The sequence below is a fragment of the Anomaloglossus baeobatrachus genome, chromosome 3 (assembly GCF_048569485.1).
Source record: "Anomaloglossus baeobatrachus isolate aAnoBae1 chromosome 3, aAnoBae1.hap1, whole genome shotgun sequence".
Taxonomy (NCBI): Eukaryota; Metazoa; Chordata; class Amphibia; order Anura; family Aromobatidae; genus Anomaloglossus; species Anomaloglossus baeobatrachus.
In genome coordinates, this window is record NC_134355.1 from 335,329,117 (window position 1) to 335,352,395 (window position 23,279).

At 46.1% G+C, this 23,279-nt stretch overlaps 1 protein-coding gene across 3 annotated transcripts in view; it reads left to right on the top strand.

Moving 5' to 3' along the window:
- POPDC1 (popeye domain cAMP effector 1) overlaps nucleotides 1-23,279 on the top strand; it is a 186,861-nt gene that overhangs the window by 144,683 nt on the left and 18,899 nt on the right. Inside the window, exon 8 of one of the 3 annotated variants that reach the window (XM_075340087.1) lies at nucleotides 2,230-2,310. The exons of 1 other annotated variant lie outside the window; for it this stretch is intronic. In XM_075340087.1, the coding sequence (XP_075196202.1) occupies nucleotides 2,230-2,252 (23 nt within the window). In that variant the 3' untranslated portion in view covers nucleotides 2,253-2,310. One more of the 3 variants, XM_075340086.1, reaches the window with a different exon arrangement.

Consider the following 23,279-nt stretch of genomic DNA (forward strand, 5'->3'; position numbering starts at 1 on the left):
CTCCATCCGCCATGCTGCGCACTCCCAAACGTGCTCCATCCGCCATGCTGCGCACTCCCAAACGTGCTCCATCCGCCATACTGCGCACTCCCCATCGTGCACCATCCGGCATGCTGCGCACTCCCAAACGTGCTCCATCCGTCATGCTGCGCACTCCCAAACGTGCTCCATCCGTCATGCTGCGCACTCCCAAACGTGCTCCATCCGCCATGCTGCGCACTCCCAAACGTGCTCCATCCGCCATGCTGCGCACCCCCCATCATGCTCCATCCGCTTGGGAGTGCGCAGCATGCCGGATGGTGCACGATGGGGAGTGCGCAGTATGGCGGATGGAGCACATTTGGGAGTGCGCAGTATGGCGGATGGAGCACGTTTGGGAGTGCGCAGCATGGCGGATGGACCACGTTTGGGAGTGCGCAGCATGGCGGATGGACCACGTTTGGGAGTGCGCAGCATGGCGGATGGACCACGTTTGGGAGTGCGCAGCATGGCGGATGGAGCACGTTTGGGAGTGCGCAGCATGGCGGATGGAGCACGTTTGGGAGTGCGCAGCATGGCGGATGGAGCATGATGGGGGGTGCGCAGCATGGCGGATGGAGCACGTTTGGGAGTGCGCAGCATGGCGGATGGAGCACTTTTGGGAGTGTGCAGCATGGTGGATAGAGCACGATGGGGAGTGCGCAGCATGGCGGATGAAGCACGTTTGGGAGTGCGCAGCATGGGGGATGGAGCACGTTTGGGAGTGTGCAGCATGGCGGATAGAGCACGATGGGGAGTGCGCAGTATGGCGGATGGAGCACGTTTGGGAGTGCGCAGCATGGCGGATGGAGCACGTTTGGGAGTGTGCAGCATGGCGGATAGAGCACGATGGGGAGTGCGCAGCATGGCGGATGGAGCATGTTTGGGAGTGCGCAGCATGGGGGATGCAGCACGATGGGGAGTGCGCAGTATGGCGGATGGAGCACGTTTGCTCAGCCTCTCTCCTTCCAGCCTCCCTCAGCATCAGCCTCCCCCTCCCAGCCTTCCCCAAGATCAGCCTCTCTGCTCCCAGCCTCCTCCAGCACGCCGTGCTCCTCTGCCGACACTTACCCACACCCGATCGCATCCACTCACCCACACAACCGATCGCATCCACTCACCCACACAACCGATCGCATCCACTCACCCACACAACCGATCGCATCCACTCACACACACAACCGATCGCATCCACTCACACACACCCGATCGCATACACTCACACACACAGACACTGACGATATTGCACATACGCGCTGATACTCACAACATCCGGGGATATCACATGCTTCTGGCCATGTGATCCTCCGTCAGGTCCTGGAAGCTCACAACAGCACAATATCGCCGCCGAGAAGCAAGCGATAGCCCAGGATGTTGTGAGTATTTGGATGCGATGTGATGTGTGAGGTATGTGTAAGTGTGATCTGATTTGTGTGTGTGTGTGTGCTGTTATGTGTGTGCTGTTATGTTATGTATGTTCCGCAGCTGCAGGACCTTGATGTGTGGATGCGATGTGATGTGTGTGTGAGGTGTGTATGAGAGTGAGTGTGAGCCGGTGTACACTGGTAACTATGATACACATCGGGTAACTAAGGGACCTTAGTTACCCGATGTGTATAATGGTTACCAGCTTTCACGGCCTCCGTTAAGATCCCAGCATCGCAAGGTTATGTCTGGCGCTGCCGGGATCCTGACGGAGCCGGTGTAGAAGCAAGCGATATCCCAGCATGTTGTGATGTGTGAGGTGTGTGTGAGAGTGAGTGTGAGAGTGAGTGTGATCTGATGTGTGTGTACTCACCTGGGAATCGGAGCCCCGTGTCAGTTGGGCGGCCAGAGCGAGCGTGCATTGCGTGAGGGGGGCGGGGCCTGCAGAGAGCCGGGGCGAGAGGCCAATCCGTGTGGGGGGGCGGGGCCATGGCGAGCCCAGCGGCCAATCAGCTTTGTGTCACCGTAAGGACACAATTTCGGAGCATGACAGACAGACAGATAGACAGACAGACAGACAGACAGAATAAGGCAATTATATATATAGATATATATATATATATATATATATATATATTGTATATAGATGGAGATAGAGAGATAGATTTAAATTGCCTTCTTTATGTAAGTGTTATCAATGAGTCATTATATCTTACATAGCTGCCATACAGGCACATAATTTGATATATGAACTAATCAAATTACTTATTTTCTTTTTGTTTACAGGGATACTTTTTAAAGTATTGTAATGCCAAGACTAATGTGTGTTAAGTGTTTGCTTAATAAGCAATACTAACCATCTGCCTTTACATTAAGGAAATAACCACCAAGAGTTCTATATTTCATATGGAATGGGTCGTGTGACGCATGGTGTTTTCTGTTGATAACTTCATTAAAAAAAACAAGAACTTCTCACAAGGTACTAATGGGTACATCTTACAACGTTGTTTACGAGGCTTTTAAGCAATGCAGTTACCATACTAGACAATTGTTCCAGTAGTGCAAATCTTTTGAATTCAATTTGTCTGCAAGATAACTAAGTGTAAAATGAATATTAACAAAAAGTGTTTTCTTGTTTTAGCATCTTTATGTATTAACACAAAGACTAATACTGATGTGACTCATTGTATGTTACTTTATCTTTCTTTATTTCTGCTGTTTTCTGTTTCAAGTTACAGGGTTCTATCTATTGCTAACAATTGTATATTTTTCACTTACTATTTTATCTGCTTGATCCCTAGCTGCTGTAACTGACTTGCCATTTCACTTGCTGCAAAGATTAGACCTATTGTATTATGGAGTGTACATAAAGTAGATTCAATTTATATTTTGTGCACGATGTGCAAAACAGTAAGCACATATAGTGTTTTAATGTTTGCAAGTGGCATTATAATGTTAAGGGGGCATTTACACTGCAAGATAATCGTGAATGAGTGCCATTAAAAATGCTCATTTCACAATTATATTGCCATATAAACAGGCTGCCCGATACTAAATGTTCTACCAAAATGCAGTTGTGCTCAAATGTTTACATACCCTGGCAGATTTTTTGCTTTCTTGGCCTTTTTTTCAGAGAATATGAATAATAACACAAAAACTTTTTTTCCACTCCTGGTTAGTGGTTGGGTGAAGCCATTTATTGTCAAACTACTGTGTTTTCTCTTTTTAAATCATAATGACAACCACAAACATCCAAATGACCCTGAACAAAAGTTCACATACCCTTAGTTTTTAATACCGTGTATTGCACCCTCTAACATCAATGACAGCTTGAAGTCTTTTGTGGTAGTTGTGGATGAGGATCTTTATTTTCTCAGATGGTAAAGCTGCCTTTTCTTCTTGGCAAAAAGCCACCAGTTCCTTGAAATTCCTGGGCTTTCTTGCATGACTGCGCGCTTGAGTTCTCCCCAGAGTGGCTGAATGATATTGAGGTCAGGAGGCTGAGATTTCCACTCCAGAACCTTCACTTTGTTCTGCTGTAACCAAAGACAGGTTGACTTGACCTTGTGTTTTGGATAGTTGTCATGTTGGAACGTCTAAGTACGTCCCATCTGCAGTTTCCGGGCAGATGAGTGCAAATTTGCCTCCAGTATTTGCTGATAACGTGCTACATTCATCTTTCCTTCAACTGTGACCAAGTTTCCTGTACCTTTTGTAACTCACACATCCCCACATCATCAGCGATTCACCTCCATGTTTTACAGTAGGAATGGTGTTCCTTTCATCATAGGCCTTGTTGACACCTCTCCAAATGTAATGTTTATGGTTGTGGCCAAAAAGTTTGATTTTGGTCTCATCACTCCAAATTTCCTTGTTCCAGAAGTTTGGAGGTTTGTTTCCGTGCTGTTTTGCGTATTGTAGGTGAGATACTTTGTGGCATTTGTGCAGTAATGGCTTTTTTTCTGGCGACTTGTTCATGCTGCCCATTTTTCTTCAAGTGCCTCCTTATGGTGCATCATGAAACAGCCACACCGCTAGTTTTCAGTTAGTCCAGTATTTCAGCTGATGCTATATATGGGTTTTTCTTTGCATCCCGAATAATTTTTCTGGCAGTTGTGGACGATATTTTTGTTGGTCCAACTGATCGTGGTTTGGTTTTTACAGAGCCCCTGATTTTTCATTTGTTAATCACGGTTTGAACACTGTTGACTGGCATTATCAATTCCCTGGATATCATTTTGTATTCCTTTCCTGTTTGTAACAGTTCACTATCTTTTCTCGTAGATCTGTTGACAATTCTTTTGCTTTCCCCATGATTCACAATCCAGAAACATTAGTGGCTGGATGAAAGATGCAAGAGTCTGTCTGGATCCCAGAAACTCACTCAGCTTTTATCCACACATACCGATTACATGCAAACAGGTGAAGATGTTACATTTATTATCCATTCAAAACCATTTGTGTCAACTTCTGTGCATGTTATCAGGCCAAAATCACCTGGTTATGTGAACTTTTGATCAGGGTCATTTGGATGTTTTTGGTTATCAACATGATTTAAAAAGAGAAAACACAGTAGTTTGACAATAAATGGCTTCACCCAACCACTAACCATGAGTGGAAAAAAAAGTTTGTGTTATCATTCATTTTCTCTGAAAAAAAGGCCAAGAAAGCAAAAAATCTGCCGGGGTGTGTAAACTTTTGAGCGCAACTGTAGTTTACTTTAGTCTGCCTGTGTAAATAGGCTTTTAAACCCATAACCACCACTGATATGCCTTTTAAAGGTGGTTGGTCGTTCAGGGGCCTTATTCGTCAGCTCCCCTTTTTAATGGCACTGAGGAATAACTGAATAGCGCCCTGTGAGGGTGAAGTTCCTGTGTGTGAAGCGTCTTTCACACGTCTGTGAAAAACGCACACGTTTTTCACGGACGTTGTGAAGGTGCGTATGGCCCTCCGTGTGCCGTGATTTTTGCCCACGTGTGTTCTCTGTGTGCTATCTGAGATAGCACATGGAGATCAGGAACTTTTTACTCACCTTTCCCGGCGCTGCCTTCTGTGGTGCTGATGTCTCCTACGCTGTAGTCACACTTCCAGGTCCGCGGTGTAGTGAATATGCAATAAGCACATTGACAGGCCATGAAGCAACTGATAGCAGCGCCGAGGACAGCATCGCTGGAGACAGGTAAGTATAGAAATTAATTATATTTCAAAGACGTGTTTTCTCTGGTACGTGTCAAACTGTGTGGTCTGTGTGACATCAGTGTCAGAAAAACTGACTTTTCTCCGTGCTTAACACACGGACACACATTGTGCCACACGGACACACGGTCTGTGAGAAATCACTGATGTGTGCACAGACCCATTGATTTTAAAGGATCTGCGTATGTCCGTGATTCCGGTACATATAAAAATGGCATCATACCTACTGGAATCACTGACGTTTAAAGGGGGCCTGACAGTGTATATGACAGCTGACACCCATGGGCATCAGCCTCAACCAGTTTTGGAACCCACTGGGGCTGATTAACCCTCTTAGAGTTTAAAAAGGGGGTTAAAAGACCCCCTTTGACAGGATTGGCTCTTCACAATCTCGTAATTGCAGGTGTGGATCATTACCATGGTACCCTGAGGTTTTCTAATGACCCCAGAGTATGATGGCCTCTTAGATCCTGCTATGATCATGTTCTAACAGGCTATGTCAGTGAGACACTGACAGGTCTCATCTATTGAAGTACAGTAGTACTGCAATATTCATATATTGCAGTACTACTGTACTTCAATAGACCAGCAATCAAAATTAAAAATATTCATGTCCCACAGTGGGACTAAATGAAAAAGTAAAAAGAATAAAACAAAATATGTTTGTAATATTTTCGAGCACAACAATTTTTGATCGCTTGTTATTCCAATTTTTGTGAAGTAGCATGAACAAAACCAGCAATTCAGACATTGTTTTTTTGTTTGTTTCATTTTTTTTTCATTTTGCATCGCTGTATTTAGACTGTTTATAGCTTACTTACTTTTCTGTCGATGACGCTGTATGGTGGTTTGTTTTTTGCAGGGGGAAATGACCTCAGCGATACCTTATTTCTTTATATTTGGACTTTTTAATCGCATTTTTTTTCCACTTTCTTCCAGTAGTTTGATGAGAGAGCCTAATTTTTGCCACATTTTTTATTTTTAGTTTTTTACAGTTTTCACTGAAGGGGTTAACTAATGTGACAAATTTACATATCATGTGTTTCCAGAAGCGACTATACTAAATGTGTCCTTTTTTTGTTTATTTTTGTTTTTACATAAATATACATGTTTATTGGTATAATATTTTTTAATTTTTGGGGAGCTTTTTATTTGGTGATTTTAAAAAATATTTTTGCAATTTTTTTTTAAACTTGTTTATCTTACTTTGTCCCCCTATGGGACATTAATAGGGATGATCGAATACCTCAAATATTCGGCTTCGCGAATATCAGACGAATAGGTTGCCACTAAGCGAATATTTGATGCTCAATGTAAGTCTATGGGAAGCCTGAATAGTTCTGAATAGTTGTTATTCGGGTTTCCCATAGACTTACATTGCACATCAAATATTTGCAAATAGTCGAATAGTGGCGACCTATTCGGCAAATATTCGCGAAGCCGAATATTTGAGGTATTCAATCATCCCTAGACATTAACTTTTATTAGCCTGATCGCTAGTGTAAAGCATGGCAATGCGTTACACCTGTCAGTATTAAACTGACAGATTGCTCCTTAGACCATGCTCTTGGCATAGTCTAACAGGTCACCGTAGACCGTAAACTAGAGGTCATTATTTGACCTTACCGTGTTTCCCCGAAAGTAAGACAGTGTCTTACATTCTTTTTACCCCCAAAAGTGCCACTATGTCTTACTTTCGGGGTATGTCTTATATTGGAAAAAATCCCACAGCAATCGCAGCAAGTCTCCATGCAATGTACCGTATGGGGACTTGCCGCGATTGCACCCTAAGTGTACCGCAAGTTAAGGAAACTTAACCACCAGCGGCTGCACATGAGGGCACTGAGGCTGCGTGATTTTGTATGTTGTCCATGGTCCTGATGGACCACGGACAACATTACTGCAACATTTCAACATTTCTCGGTAGCCGAGCGTTCAGCTGAGCGCCCGACCGCCGGCATGTGTCAGCTCTCAGCTGAGCGCTAAGCCACCGGCATGTCAGGGCTCTCAGCTGAGAGCTGTCACATGCCGGCGGCATGTCAGGGCGCTCAGCTGAGCGCTCGGCCGCCGGCAAGTCAGGGCGCTCAGCTGAGCGCTTTGCCGCCGGCATGTCAGGGCTCTCAGCTGAGCGCTTTGCCGGCGGCATGTCAGGGCTCTCAGCTGAGCGCTTTACCACCGGCATGTCAGGGCTCTCAGCTGAGGGTTGTCACATGCCGGCGGCATGTCAGGGCGCTCAGCTGAGCGCTTTGCCGGCGGCATGTCAGGGCTCTCAGCTGAGCGTTTTGCCGCCGGAAAGTCAGGGCGCTCAGCTGAGCGCTTTGCCGCCGGCATGTCAGGGCTATCAGCTGAGAGCTGTCACATGCCGGCGGCATGTCAGGGTGCTCAGCTGAGCGCTCGGCCGCCGGCAAGTCAGGGCGCTCAGCTGAGCGCTTTGCCGCCGGCATGTCAGGGCTCTCAGCTGAGAGCTGTCACATGCCGGTGGCATATCAGGGCGCTCAGCTGAGCGCTCGGCCGCCGGCAAGTCAGGGCGCTCAGCTGAGCGCTCGGCCGCTATAACTGTACTGTAAAGAAGAAAATAAATAAATAAATAAATTTTTACTACGTCTTACTTTCGGGGTACGTCTTACATTAGCCGACCCCCCCCCCCAAAACCCCCACTACGTCTTACTATCGGGGGTGTCTTATTATCGGGGAAACACGGTAGCTTGCGATGGCAGCTCGGGACCCTGTGATCACATTACGGGGGTCCCGATCGGGTGGGAGAGGGAATCCCCTCCCTCTCCCAGCCTCCTAAATGCTGTGATCCCTATTGCTCACTGCTTTATGAGGTTAACCAACCATGGGTAGAATGGGTACTGACCCTGTCTGTGACAGCCGGAGCTCAGGTATCATTTAAGTCGAGTTCCCAGCAACGATCACACCCTGCATAGTTCCTATCACCTGCATGATCACCAGGACGTACTGGTACTTCCATTTGCAGAAACGCACTGCAAAATACAATGTACCTCCACTTCCAATGTCAGTAAGGAATTGATAACATGACAAAGCATGTAAGAGTGAGGGTTTCTGCGTGTGGTGCTTATACACAATGCTGAATAAATCAAGATGTTTTGAAAATGTTTCCATTTTTTCAATATTTGCATATCACTAACAGGTCTATCCATCCTGTAATTTTAATAATTCTGCGACTTTCAATGTTGAAAATTGTTATTAAAATGTAATGTAATTATCCTCATGTATAATTGTCAAAGATCATGTGTAAATTAATTGAAGTAGTTATTTCAGTAGGTTTGAGGGATACCCAACTTTGAGTTTCTTTCCATAATGTATTACCTCTTATCTATTCTTAAGTAATGCTGATTGTTAAAATGTAATTTAATAAAATAGAAAATGTGAGTACTTACTAATAACATATTTTGGACAAAGAATAAAAGTCAACTTGAAAAAAAAATCTTTTTTTATTTTTGCATCACTTTGAGAAGCTAACTTTATAAGACTTAAATACTATTATTGAGTTTAATTTACATATTGATAGCTACAATAAGGCAGAGTTAATGGTGTATTGACTTAGCTGTCAGGGATACTGTATAATCTGCATTCCTTAATGTGCAACTGTAATCTGGCTGCAATGTGCACTATTTACTGAGATCGTCATTAAGTCAAAATATTTCATATTGCACTGCAGTTAGTGCCAGTGAATGTCTTCAATTTCAAACTAACCTTCATTTATACTCGTAGCATTTCCGTTGTTTTTGAAGTCATATTGGGAAGTGTGTGATGTGTACATCTTAAGGGTATATTCACATAGACCAGGTATGCAACAAGCAGGCTTGAGACTTAATTGGACCCGTGTGTGGTTTTTGTTGTGGCTTCATCAGCCATGCAGCTAGAATAATCGCACAACTGCTATATGTGACTATACCTTTACATTAGTTGTCTCTCCTGTAGCAAATCATTTATTCCTTAACTTAAGTTTCTTGGCAGGCATGTAACAACCTCAAATATCCTTCAGTCAAGTCAGTAAGCTCCATAGTCCCTTGATAAAGCCTCAGCAGCACCACCACCAATATTATTATTATTATTATTATTATTATTTATTATGATAGCGCCATTTATTCCATGGCGCTTTACAAGTGAGAGAGGGTATATGTACAACAATCATTAAAGGGAACCTGTCAGCAGAAATTTCACCCAAAACCTAAAATATTCCCCCTCTGCAGCTCCTGGGCTGCATTCTAGAAAGGTCCCTGTTATTATTGTGCCCCATGTGAGACCAAAATAAAGACTTTATAAAGTGGTACCTTTTTGTATTCAGATACTGTAAATGTGACACGGGGGCGGGCTTTCTGGCGTCCGTTATTCTGCCTCCTGGTCCTGTATGCCACCCCCATCGCTCCTTTCCATAGCTGATGCACCGCCCACTGCTCCATCCATCCCCGCACATGCCCAGTGCCAGTCTCACGGGACTGAGCAGTGTGGCCGCTGGTGACGTGTGCGCAGGCAAGTGATTATGGGCGGGGCTGTGATTGCTATCAGCAAGTACCCGCCCATAATCTCGTGAGCGCGCAAACCTCACCAGCGGTCACACTGTACTCAGGGTAGTTCTAGACTGTATGGGCTGCTTCCAGGGATGACGTCCCTTTTGTCACGTGATAGGGGCGTGTTCAAAATACTATCACGTGACAAAAGGGACGTCATCCCTGGAAGCAGCCCATACAGTCTAGCACTACCCTGAGCACAGTGTGACCGCTGGTGAGGTTTGCGCGCTCACGAGATTATGGGCGGGTACTTGCTGATAACAATCACAGCCCCGCCCATAATCACTTGCCTGCGCACACGTCACCAGCGGTCACACTGCTCAGTCCCGTGAGACTGGCACTGGGCATGCGCGGGGATGGCTGGAGCAGTGGGCGGTGCATCAGCTATGGAAAGGAGCGATGGGGGCGCATACACGTCCAGGAGGCAGAATAACGGACACCAGAGAGCCCGCCCCCGTGTCACATTTACAGTATCTGAATACAGAAAGGTACCACTTTATAAAGTCTTTATTTTGGTCTCACATGGGGCACAATAATAACAGGGACCTTTCTAGAATGCAGCCCAGGAGCTGCAGAGGGGGAATATTTTAGGTTTTGGACGAAATTTATGCTGACTGGTTCCCTTTAACAGTACAAGACAGACTGGTATAGGAGGAGAGAGGACCCTGCCCGCGAGGGCTCACAGTTTACAGGGAATGGGTGATGGTACAATAAGTGAGGACAGAGCTGGTTGCACAGTGGTCTACTGGACTGAGGGCTATTGTAGGTTGTAGGCTTGTTGGAAGAGGTGGGTCTTGAGGTTCCTCTTGAAGCTATAGCCGCTATTGGCTTCCACAACTGAATAATCAGTCACATCAAGAGGAAGAGGGGAGGAGAGAAGATCCAGCACTGAAGTAATAAAAAGATTCTTTATTCAAAACTCCTAAAAAAGATTATTCCAACCAAGTGCAAGATAAATTATTGCTTCACGAGTTTCGGAGAAAGTAGACTCCTTATTCATAAGCAACATAATCAGAATGAGTAGCCAAGGTGATATATATACCTATACGCCCCTCATCTGAGCCGGATCTACATACAGAACCAACAAAATAGTGCTCACTTTATATATAAAAGAAATAATACATTCAAAAATATTAGAAATATAGACACACAAAAATATAAAATCAATGTTAGATAAACCACATTTTCATTTTAATATATATACAATGAATCAAAGCGGTGATTTAGTTCTCCTAAATAGCGTGCATTCAGCTTAGGGATCCAATATGCTTCCCTTGAAAGAGGTTTCTACCAATCTCCTAAGGTCCATTAACCCTCTCAATACCCTGAAAATTCCAGAGAATTCACATCTCCCCCATAAACCTCCCTGAAACCTTGAAACAGGCCTAAGATTGTACGGTCTTGTTAAGAGATCAGATGTGGCTGCCAATATATATTCACCAAATCTTTTCTTTAATATACTTCATACAGTGCAACCTATATAATATACATGACAGCTCAAATTGTCAGAAAAACTACATGGTCAGTACTGTAATAGTTCTGTGTTCTTGTATCACATTTTTTTACCTCTATTATCATAGAATTACCGTAATTACTCCTTAAAATAAAACGGCAAATACCGCATTCTATTTGACCACATCTGAACATGTCGTAATAGCACAATCATGGGTTTTTTTGTTTTTGTTTTTTTTGTTTTTTTTATATATCAAAAAAGGGGGGAGTTGATGGGGAGACATGGTCTCCAATACTTTTATTTTTATTTTTCTCTTACCACAAATAACATTCTCAAAGAATTTTATATAATTTATCATCATGGTAAAGTATGTGTAAGTTATGTCTCACTAAATTTGTAATTTTATAAAAATCAATAGAAGAGGGGAGTGAGAGGGGGTAGAGAAAGTAATGCTCCCATTTATCATTTTTTACTCCCTTTTCTGTTTTTGTTATTATTAGGTTTTTTAAAAAATATTTAATTTTTTTTATGGGGAAATTTAGGAAAAAGGGGGATTCCTATATCTCACTCACTGCTATGATCTATACTAATATGATCTCTCTGTGGTTATAGCATGCTAGAGAAACCACATTTTCACTTCCACCATTTCACTTAATAGATATACAATAAATCGGAGCGATATAAATACACTAGTGCACACCCAGTGAATTAATTAAATTAATTAAAGGGAATCTGTCAGCAGGCTTTTGCTACCTTATCTGAGAGCAGCATGATGTAGGACCAGAGATCCTAAATCTAACGATGTATCACTTAGTTTACTGGGTGCAGACTGTCTGAAATAATCAAGTTTCAGTTTCAGATCAGACACCCCCATACTTTGCACTGACGAGGGGCAAGCACCCCGAAACACCGTGTCTGCAAATTGGGATTCTGATCTGGCTTATATATCCTGAGTCATATTGCAAAGGATTGTCAAAAATCCACTTGTGACTTTTAGGATCGCTACTTCCAATAGGTGGCGCTGTGCTAGAGTTTGTCTCCTTTACTGGAGAGACAATTTGAATATTTCCCAGAGGGGCATTGCAGCTATAAGTCCCCTTACCTGGCAGCCAGACTGGCTTGCAAAGTCTCCTTAAGGAGAATAGTGTTCCCCCGTGGAATTTTAGGGGCATTGCAGCTATAAGTCCCCTTACCTGGCAGCCAGACTGGCTTGCAAAGTCTCCTTAAGGAGAATAGTGTTCCCCCGTGGTCCCCACATAGCTTTCTCATGAGCCAGATCAGACACCCCCATACTTTGCACTGACGAGGGGCAAGCACCCCGAAACACCGTGTCTGCAAATTGGGATTCTGATCTGGCTTATATATCCTGAGTCATATTGCAAAGGATTGTCAAAAATCCACTTGTGACTTTTAGGATCGCTACTTCCAATAGGTGGCGCTGTGCTAGAGTTTGTCTCCTTTACTGGAGAGACAATTTGAATATTTCCCAGAGGGGCATTGCAGCTATAAGTCCCCTTACCTGGCAGCCAGACTGGCTTGCAAAGTCTCCTTAAGGAGAATAGTGTTCCCCCGTGGAATTTTAGGGGCATTGCAGCTATAAGTCCCCTTACCTGGCAGCCAGACTGGCTTGCAAAGTCTCCTTAAGGAGAATAGTGTTCCCCCGTGGTCCCCACATAGCTTTCTCATGAGCCAGATCAGACACCCCCATACTTTGCACTGACGAGGGGCAAGCACCCCGAAACACCGTGTCTGCAAATTGGGATTCTGATCTGGCTTATATATCCTGAGTCATATTGCAAAGGATTGTCAAAAATCCACTTGTGACTTTTAGGATCGCTACTTCCAATAGGTGGCGCTGTGCTAGAGTTTGTCTCCTTTACTGGAGAGACAATTTGAATATTTCCCAGAGGGGCATTGCAGCTATAAGTCCCCTTACCTGGCAGCCAGACTGGCTTGCAAAGTCTCCTTAAGGAGAATAGTGTTCCCCCGTGGAATTTTAGGGGCATTGCAGCTATAAGTCCCCTTACCTGGCAGCCAGACTGGCTTGCAAAGTCTCCTTAAGGAGAATAGTGTTCCCCCGTGGTCCCCACATAGCTTTCTCATGAGCCAGATCAGACACCCCCATACTTTGCACTGACGAGGGGCAAGCACCCCGAAACACCGTGTCTGCAAATTGGGATTCTGATCTGGCTTATATATCCTGAGTCATATTGCAAAGGATTGTCAAAAATCCACTTGTGACTTTTAGGATTGCTACTTCCAATAGGTGGCGCTGTGCTAGAGTTTGTCTCCTTTACTGGAGAGACAATTTGAATATTTCCCAGAGGGGCATTGCAGCTATAAGTCCCCTTACCTGGCAGCCAGACTGGCTTGCAAAGTCTCCTTAAGGAGAATAGTGTTCCCCCGTGGAATTTTAGGGGCATTGCAGCTATAAGTCCCCTTACCTGGCAGCCAGACTGGCTTGCAAAGTCTCCTTAAGGAGAATAGTGTTCCCCCGTGGTCCCCACATAGCTTTCTCATGAGCCAGATCAGACACCCCCATACTTTGCACTGACGAGGGGCAAGCACCCCGAAACACCGTGTCTGCAAATTGGGATTCTGATCTGGCTTATATATCCTGAGTCATATTGCAAAGGATTGTCAAAAATCCACTTGTGACTTTTAGGATCGCTACTTCCAATAGGTGGCGCTGTGCTAGAGTTTGTCTCCTTTACTGGAGAGACAATTTGAATATTTCCCAGAGGGGCATTGCAGCTATAAGTCCCCTTACCTGGCAGCCAGACTGGCTTGCAAAGTCTCCTTAAGGAGAATAGTGTTCCCCCGTGGAATTTTAGGGGCATTGCAGCTATAAGTCCCCTTACCTGGCAGCCAGACTGGCTTGCAAAGTCTCCTTAAGGAGAATAGTGTTCCCCCGTGGTCCCCACATAGCTTTCTCATGAGCCAGATCAGACACCCCCATACTTTGCACTGACGAGGGGCAAGCACCCCGAAACACCGTGTCTGCAAATTGGGATTCTGATCTGGCTTATATATCCTGAGTCATATTGCAAAGGATTGTCAAAAATCCACTTGTGACTTTTAGGATCGCTACTTCCAATAGGTGGCGCTGTGCTAGAGTTTGTCTCCTTTACTGGAGAGACAATTTGAATATTTCCCAGAGGGGCATTGCAGCTATAAGTCCCCTTACCTGGCAGCCAGACTGGCTTGCAAAGTCTCCTTAAGGAGAATAGTGTTCCCCCGTGGAATTTTAGGGGCATTGCAGCTATAAGTCCCCTTACCTGGCAGCCAGACTGGCTTGCAAAGTCTCCTTAAGGAGAATAGTGTTCCCCCGTGGTCCCCACATAGCTTTCTCATGAGCCAGATCAGACACCCCCATACTTTGCACTGACGAGGGGCAAGCACCCCGAAACACCGTGTCTGCAAATTGGGATTCTGATCTGGCTTATATATCCTGAGTCATATTGCAAAGGATTGTCAAAAATCCACTTGTGACTTTTAGGATCGCTACTTCCAATAGGTGGCGCTGTGCTAGAGTTTGTCTCCTTTACTGGAGAGACAATTTGAATATTTCCCAGAGGGGCATTGCAGCTATAAGTCCCCTTACCTGGCAGCCAGACTGGCTTGCAAAGTCTCCTTAAGGAGAATAGTGTTCCCCCGTGGAATTTTAGGGGCATTGCAGCTATAAGTCCCCTTACCTGGCAGCCAGACTGGCTTGCAAAGTCTCCTTAAGGAGAATAGTGTTCCCCCGTGGTCCCCACATAGCTTTCTCATGAGCCAGATCAGACACCCCCATACTTTGCACTGACGAGGGGCAAGCACCCCGAAACACCGTGTCTGCAAATTGGGATTCTGATCTGGCTTATATATCCTGAGTCATATTGCAAAGGATTGTCAAAAATCCACTTGTGACTTTTAGGATCGCTACTTCCAATAGGTGGCGCTGTGCTAGAGTTTGTCTCCTTTACTGGAGAGACAATTTGAATATTTCCCAGAGGGGCATTGCAGCTATAAGTCCCCTTACCTGGCAGCCAGACTGGCTTGCAAAGTCTCCTTAAGGAGAATAGTGTTCCCCCGTGGAATTTTAGGGGCATTGCAGCTATAAGTCCCCTTACCTGGCAGCCAGACTGGCTTGCAAAGTCTCCTTAAGGAGAATAGTGTTCCCCCGTGGTCCCCACATAGCTTTCTCATGAGCCAGATCAGACACCCCCATACTTTGCACTGACGAGGGGCAAGCACCCCGAAACACCGTGTCTGCAAATTGGGATTCTGATCTGGCTTATATATCCTGAGTCATATTGCAAAGGATTGTCAAAAATCCACTTGTGACTTTTAGGATCGCTACTTCCAATAGGTGGCGCTGTGCTAGAGTTTGTCTCCTTTACTGGAGAGACAATTTGAATATTTCCCAGAGGGGCATTGCAGCTATAAGTCCCCTTACCTGGCAGCCAGACTGGCTTGCAAAGTCTCCTTAAGGAGAATAGTGTTCCCCCGTGGAATTTTAGGGGCATTGCAGCTATAAGTCCCCTTACCTGGCAGCCAGACTGGCTTGCAAAGTCTCCTTAAGGAGAATAGTGTTCCCCCGTGGTCCCCACATAGCTTTCTCATGAGCCAGATCAGACACCCCCATACTTTGCACTGACGAGGGGCAAGCACCCCGAAACACCGTGTCTGCAAATTGGGATTCTGATCTGGCTTATATATCCTGAGTCATATTGCAAAGGATTGTCAAAAATCCACTTGTGACTTTTAGGATCGCTACTTCCAATAGGTGGCGCTGTGCTAGAGTTTGTCTCCTTTACTGGAGAGACAATTTGAATATTTCCCAGAGGGGCATTGCAGCTATAAGTCCCCTTACCTGGCAGCCAGACTGGCTTGCAAAGTCTCCTTAAGGAGAATAGTGTTCCCCCGTGGAATTTTAGGGGCATTGCAGCTATAAGTCCCCTTACCTGGCAGCCAGACTGGCTTGCAAAGTCTCCTTAAGGAGAATAGTGTTCCCCCGTGGTCCCCACATAGCTTTCTCATGAGCCAGATCAGACACCCCCATACTTTGCACTGACGAGGGGCAAGCACCCCGAAACACCGTGTCTGCAAATTGGGATTCTGATCTGGCTTATATATCCTGAGTCATATTGCAAAGGATTGTCAAAAATCCACTTGTGACTTTTAGGATCGCTACTTCCAATAGGTGGCGCTGTGCTAGAGTTTGTCTCCTTTACTGGAGAGACAATTTGAATATTTCCCAGAGGGGCATTGCAGCTATAAGTCCCCTTACCTGGCAGCCAGACTGGCTTGCAAAGTCTCCTTAAGGAGAATAGTGTTCCCCCGTGGAATTTTAGGGGCATTGCAGCTATAAGTCCCCTTACCTGGCAGCCAGACTGGCTTGCAAAGTCTCCTTAAGGAGAATAGTGTTCCCCCGTGGTCCCCACATAGCTTTCTCATGAGCCAGATCAGACACCCCCATACTTTGCACTGACGAGGGGCAAGCACCCCGAAACACCGTGTCTGCAAATTGGGATTCTGATCTGGCTTATATATCCTGAGTCATATTGCAAAGGATTGTCAAAAATCCACTTGTGACTTTTAGGATCGCTACTTCCAATAGGTGGCGCTGTGCTAGAGTTTGTCTCCTTTACTGGAGAGACAATTTGAATATTTCCCAGAGGGGCATTGCAGCTATAAGTCCCCTTACCTGGCAGCCAGACTGGCTTGCAAAGTCTCCTTAAGGAGAATAGTGTTCCCCCGTGGAATTTTAGGGGCATTGCAGCTATAAGTCCCCTTACCTGGCAGCCAGACTGGCTTGCAAAGTCTCCTTAAGGAGAATAGTGTTCCCCCGTGGTCCCCACATAGCTTTCTCATGAGCCAGATCAGACACCCCCATACTTTGCACTGACGAGGGGCAAGCACCCCGAAACACCGTGTCTGCAAATTGGGATTCTGATCTGGCTTATATATCCTGAGTCATATTGCAAAGGATTGTCAAAAATCCACTTGTGACTTTTAGGATCGCTACTTCCAATAGGTGGCGCTGTGCTAGAGTTTGTCTCCTTTACTGGAGAGACAATTTGAATATTTCCCAGAGGGGCATTGCAGCTATAAGTCCCCTTACCTGGCAGCCAGACTGGCTTGCAAAGTCTCCTTAAGGAGAATAGTGTTCCCCCGTGGAATTTTAGGGGCATTGCAGCTATAAGTCCCCTTACCTGGCAGCCAGACTGGCTTGCAAAGTCTCCTTAAGGAGAATAGTGTTCCCCCGTGGTCCCCACATAGCTTTCTCATGAGCCAGATCAGACACCCCCATACTTTGCACTGACGAGGGGCAAGCACCCCGAAACACCGTGTCTGCAAATTGGGATTCTGATCTGGCTTATATATCCTGAGTCATATTGCAAAGGATTGTCAAAAATCCACTTGTGACTTTTAGGATCGCTACTTCCAATAGGTGGCGCTGTGCTAGAGTTTGTCTCCTTTACTGGAGAGACAATTTGAATATTTCCCAGAGGGGCATTGCAGCTATAAGTCCCCTTACCTGGCAGCCAGACTGGCTTGCAAAGTCTCCTTAAGGAGAATAGTGTTCCCCCGTGGAATTTTAGGGGCATTGCAGCTATAAGTCCCCTTACCTGGCAGCCAGACTGGCTTGCAAAGTCTCCTTAAGGAGAATAGTGTTCCCCCGTGGTCCCCACATAGCTTTCTCATGAGCCAGATCAGACACCCCCATACTTTGCACTGACGAGGGGCAAGCACCCCGAAACACCGTGTCTGCAAATTGGGATTCTGATCTGGCTTATATATCCTGAGTCATATTGCAAAGGATTGTCAAAAATCCACTTGTGACTTTTAGGATCGCTACTTCCAATAGGTGGCGCTGTGCTAGAGTTTGTCTCCTTTACTGGAGAGACAATTTGAATATTTCCCAGAGGGGCATTGCAGCTATAAGTCCCCTTACCTGGCAGCCAGACTGGCTTGCAAAGTCTCCTTAAGGAGAATAGTGTTCCCCCGTGGAATTTTAGGGGCATTGCAGCTATAAGTCCCCTTACCTGGCAGCCAGACTGGCTTGCAAAGTCTCCTTAAGGAGAATAGTGTTCCCCCGTGGTCCCCACATAGCTTTCTCATGAGCCAGATCAGACACCCCCATACTTTGCACTGACGAGGGGCAAGCACCCCGAAACACCGTGTCTGCAAATTGGGATTCTGATCTGGCTTATATATCCTGAGTCATATTGCAAAGGATTGTCAAAAATCCACTTGTGACTTTTAGGATCGCTACTTCCAATAGGTGGCGCTGTGCTAGAGTTTGTCTCCTTTACTGGAGAGACAATTTGAATATTTCCCAGAGGGGCATTGCAGCTATAAGTCCCCTTACCTGGCAGCCAGACTGGCTTGCAAAGTCTCCTTAAGGAGAATAGTGTTCCCCCGTGGAATTTTAGGGGCATTGCAGCTATAAGTCCCCTTACCTGGCAGCCAGACTGGCTTGCAAAGTCTCCTTAAGGAGAATAGTGTTCCCCCGTGGTCCCCACATAGCTTTCTCATGAGCCAGATCAGACACCCCCATACTTTGCACTGACGAGGGGCAAGCACCCCGAAACACCGTGTCTGCAAATTGGGATTCTGATCTGGCTTATATATCCTGAGTCATATTGCAAAGGATTGTCAAAAATCCACTTGTGACTTTTAGGATCGCTACTTCCAATAGGTGGCGCTGTGCTAGAGTTTGTCTCCTTTACTGGAGAGACAATTTGAATATTTCCCAGAGGGGCATTGCAGCTATAAGTCCCCTTACCTGGCAGCCAGACTGGCTTGCAAAGTCTCCTTAAGGAGAATAGTGTTCCCCCGTGGAATTTTAGGGGCATTGCAGCTATAAGTCCCCTTACCTGGCAGCCAGACTGGCTTGCAAAGTCTCCTTAAGGAGAATAGTGTTCCCCCGTGGTCCCCACATAGCTTTCTCATGAGCCAGATCAGACACCCCCATACTTTGCACTGACGAGGGGCAAGCACCCCGAAACACCGTGTCTGCAAATTGGGATTCTGATCTGGCTTATATATCCTGAGTCATATTGCAAAGGATTGTCAAAAATCCACTTGTGACTTTTAGGATCGCTACTTCCAATAGGTGGCGCTGTGCTAGAGTTTGTCTCCTTTACTGGAGAGACAATTTGAATATTTCCCAGAGGGGCATTGCAGCTATAAGTCCCCTTACCTGGCAGCCAGACTGGCTTGCAAAGTCTCCTTAAGGAGAATAGTGTTCCCCCGTGGAATTTTAGGGGCATTGCAGCTATAAGTCCCCTTACCTGGCAGCCAGACTGGCTTGCAAAGTCTCCTTAAGGAGAATAGTGTTCCCCCGTGGTCCCCACATAGCTTTCTCATGAGCCAGATCAGACACCCCCATACTTTGCACTGACGAGGGGCAAGCACCCCGAAACACCGTGTCTGCAAATTGGGATTCTGATCTGGCTTATATATCCTGAGTCATATTGCAAAGGATTGTCAAAAATCCACTTGTGACTTTTAGGATCGCTACTTCCAATAGGTGGCGCTGTGCTAGAGTTTGTCTCCTTTACTGGAGAGACAATTTGAATATTTCCCAGAGGGGCATTGCAGCTATAAGTCCCCTTACCTGGCAGCCAGACTGGCTTGCAAAGTCTCCTTAAGGAGAATAGTGTTCCCCCGTGGAATTTTAGGGGCATTGCAGCTATAAGTCCCCTTACCTGGCAGCCAGACTGGCTTGCAAAGTCTCCTTAAGGAGAATAGTGTTCCCCCGTGGTCCCCACATAGCTTTCTCATGAGCCAGATCAGACACCCCCATACTTTGCACTGACGAGGGGCAAGCACCCCGAAACACCGTGTCTGCAAATTGGGATTCTGATCTGGCTTATATATCCTGAGTCATATTGCAAAGGATTGTCAAAAATCCACTTGTGACTTTTAGGATCGCTACTTCCAATAGGTGGCGCTGTGCTAGAGTTTGTCTCCTTTACTGGAGAGACAATTTGAATATTTCCCAGAGGGGCATTGCAGCTATAAGTCCCCTTACCTGGCAGCCAGACTGGCTTGCAAAGTCTCCTTAAGGAGAATAGTGTTCCCCCGTGGAATTTTAGGGGCATTGCAGCTATAAGTCCCCTTACCTGGCAGCCAGACTGGCTTGCAAAGTCTCCTTAAGGAGAATAGTGTTCCCCCGTGGTCCCCACATAGCTTTCTCATGAGCCAGATCAGACACCCCCATACTTTGCACTGACGAGGGGCAAGCACCCCGAAACACCGTGTCTGCAAATTGGGATTCTGATCTGGCTTATATATCCTGAGTCATATTGCAAAGGATTGTCAAAAATCCACTTGTGACTTTTAGGATCGCTACTTCCAATAGGTGGCGCTGTGCTAGAGTTTGTCTCCTTTACTGGAGAGACAATTTGAATATTTCCCAGAGGGGCATTGCAGCTATAAGTCCCCTTACCTGGCAGCCAGACTGGCTTGCAAAGTCTCCTTAAGGAGAATAGTGTTCCCCCGTGGAATTTTAGGGGCATTGCAGCTATAAGTCCCCTTACCTGGCAGCCAGACTGGCTTGCAAAGTCTCCTTAAGGAGAATAGTGTTCCCCCCGTGGTCCCCACATAGCTTTCTCATGAGCCAGATCAGACACCCCCATACTTTGCACTGACGAGGGGCAAGCACCCCGAAACACCGTGTCTGCAAATTGGGATTCTGATCTGGCTTATATATCCTGAGTCATATTGCAAAGGATTGTCAAAAATCCACTTGTGACTTTTAGGATCGCTACTTCCAATAGGTGGCGCTGTGCTAGAGTTTGTCTCCTTTACTGGAGAGACAATTTGAATATTTCCCAGAGGGGCATTGCAGCTATAAGTCCCCTTACCTGGCAGCCAGACTGGCTTGCAAAGTCTCCTTAAGGAGAATAGTGTTCCCCCGTGGAATTTTAGGGGCATTGCAGCTATAAGTCCCCTTACCTGGCAGCCAGACTGGCTTGCAAAGTCTCCTTAAGGAGAATAGTGTTCCCCCGTGGTCCCCACATAGCTTTCTCATGAGCCAGATCAGACACCCCCATACTTTGCACTGACGAGGGGCAAGCACCCCGAAACACCGTGTCTGCAAATTGGGATTCTGATCTGGCTTATATATCCTGAGTCATATTGCAAAGGATTGTCAAAAATCCACTTGTGACTTTTAGGATCGCTACTTCCAATAGGTGGCGCTGTGCTAGAGTTTGTCTCCTTTACTGGAGAGACAATTTGAATATTTCCCAGAGGGGCATTGCAGCTATAAGTCCCCTTACCTGGCAGCCAGACTGGCTTGCAAAGTCTCCTTAAGGAGAATAGTGTTCCCCCGTGGAATTTTAGGGGCATTGCAGCTATAAGTCCCCTTACCTGGCAGCCAGACTGGCTTGCAAAGTCTCCTTAAGGAGAATAGTGTTCCCCCGTGGTCCCCACATAGCTTTCTCATGAGCCAGATCAGACACCCCCATACTTTGCACTGACGAGGGGCAAGCACCCCGAAACACCGTGTCTGCAAATTGGGATTCTGATCTGGCTTATATATCCTGAGTCATATTGCAAAGGATTGTCAAAAATCCACTTGTGACTTTTAGGATCGCTACTTCCAATAGGTGGCGCTGTGCTAGAGTTTGTCTCCTTTACTGGAGAGACAATTTGAATATTTCCCAGAGGGGCATTGCAGCTATAAGTCCCCTTACCTGGCAGCCAGACTGGCTTGCAAAGTCTCCTTAAGGAGAATAGTGTTCCCCCGTGGAATTTTAGGGGCATTGCAGCTATAAGTCCCCTTACCTGGCAGCCAGACTGGCTTGCAAAGTCTCCTTAAGGAGAATAGTGTTCCCCCGTGGTCCCCACATAGCTTTCTCATGAGCCAGATCAGACACCCCCATACTTTGCACTGACGAGGGGCAAGCACCCCGAAACACCGTGTCTGCAAATTGGGATTCTGATCTGGCTTATATATCCTGAGTCATATTGCAAAGGATTGTCAAAAATCCACTTGTGACTTTTAGGATCGCTACTTCCAATAGGTGGCGCTGTGCTAGAGTTTGTCTCCTTTACTGGAGAGACAATTTGAATATTTCCCAGAGGGGCATTGCAGCTATAAGTCCCCTTACCTGGCAGCCAGACTGGCTTGCAAAGTCTCCTTAAGGAGAATAGTGTTCCCCCGTGGAATTTTAGGGGCATTGCAGCTATAAGTCCCCTTACCTGGCAGCCAGACTGGCTTGCAAAGTCTCCTTAAGGAGAATAGTGTTCCCCCGTGGTCCCCACATAGCTTTCTCATGAGCCAGATCAGACACCCCCATACTTTGCACTGACGAGGGGCAAGCACCCCGAAACACCGTGTCTGCAAATTGGGATTCTGATCTGGCTTATATATCCTGAGTCATATTGCAAAGGATTGTCAAAAATCCACTTGTGACTTTTAGGATCGCTACTTCCAATAGGTGGCGCTGTGCTAGAGTTTGTCTCCTTTACTGGAGAGACAATTTGAATATTTCCCAGAGGGGCATTGCAGCTATAAGTCCCCTTACCTGGCAGCCAGACTGGCTTGCAAAGTCTCCTTAAGGAGAATAGTGTTCCCCCGTGGAATTTTAGGGGCATTGCAGCTATAAGTCCCCTTACCTGGCAGCCAGACTGGCTTGCAAAGTCTCCTTAAGGAGAATAGTGTTCCCCCGTGGTCCCCACATAGCTTTCTCATGAGCCAGATCAGACACCCCCATACTTTGCACTGACGAGGGGCAAGCACCCCGAAACACCGTGTCTGCAAATTGGGATTCTGATCTGGCTTATATATCCTGAGTCATATTGCAAAGGATTGTCAAAAATCCACTTGTGACTTTTAGGATCGCTACTTCCAATAGGTGGCGCTGTGCTAGAGTTTGTCTCCTTTACTGGAGAGACAATTTGAATATTTCCCAGAGGGGCATTGCAGCTATAAGTCCCCTTACCTGGCAGCCAGACTGGCTTGCAAAGTCTCCTTAAGGAGAATAGTGTTCCCCCGTGGAATTTTAGGGGCATTGCAGCTATAAGTCCCCTTACCTGGCAGCCAGACTGGCTTTGCAAAGTCTCCTTAAGGAGAATAGTGTTCCCCCGTGGTCCCCACATAGCTTTCTCATGAGCCAGATCAGACACCCCCATACTTTGCACTGACG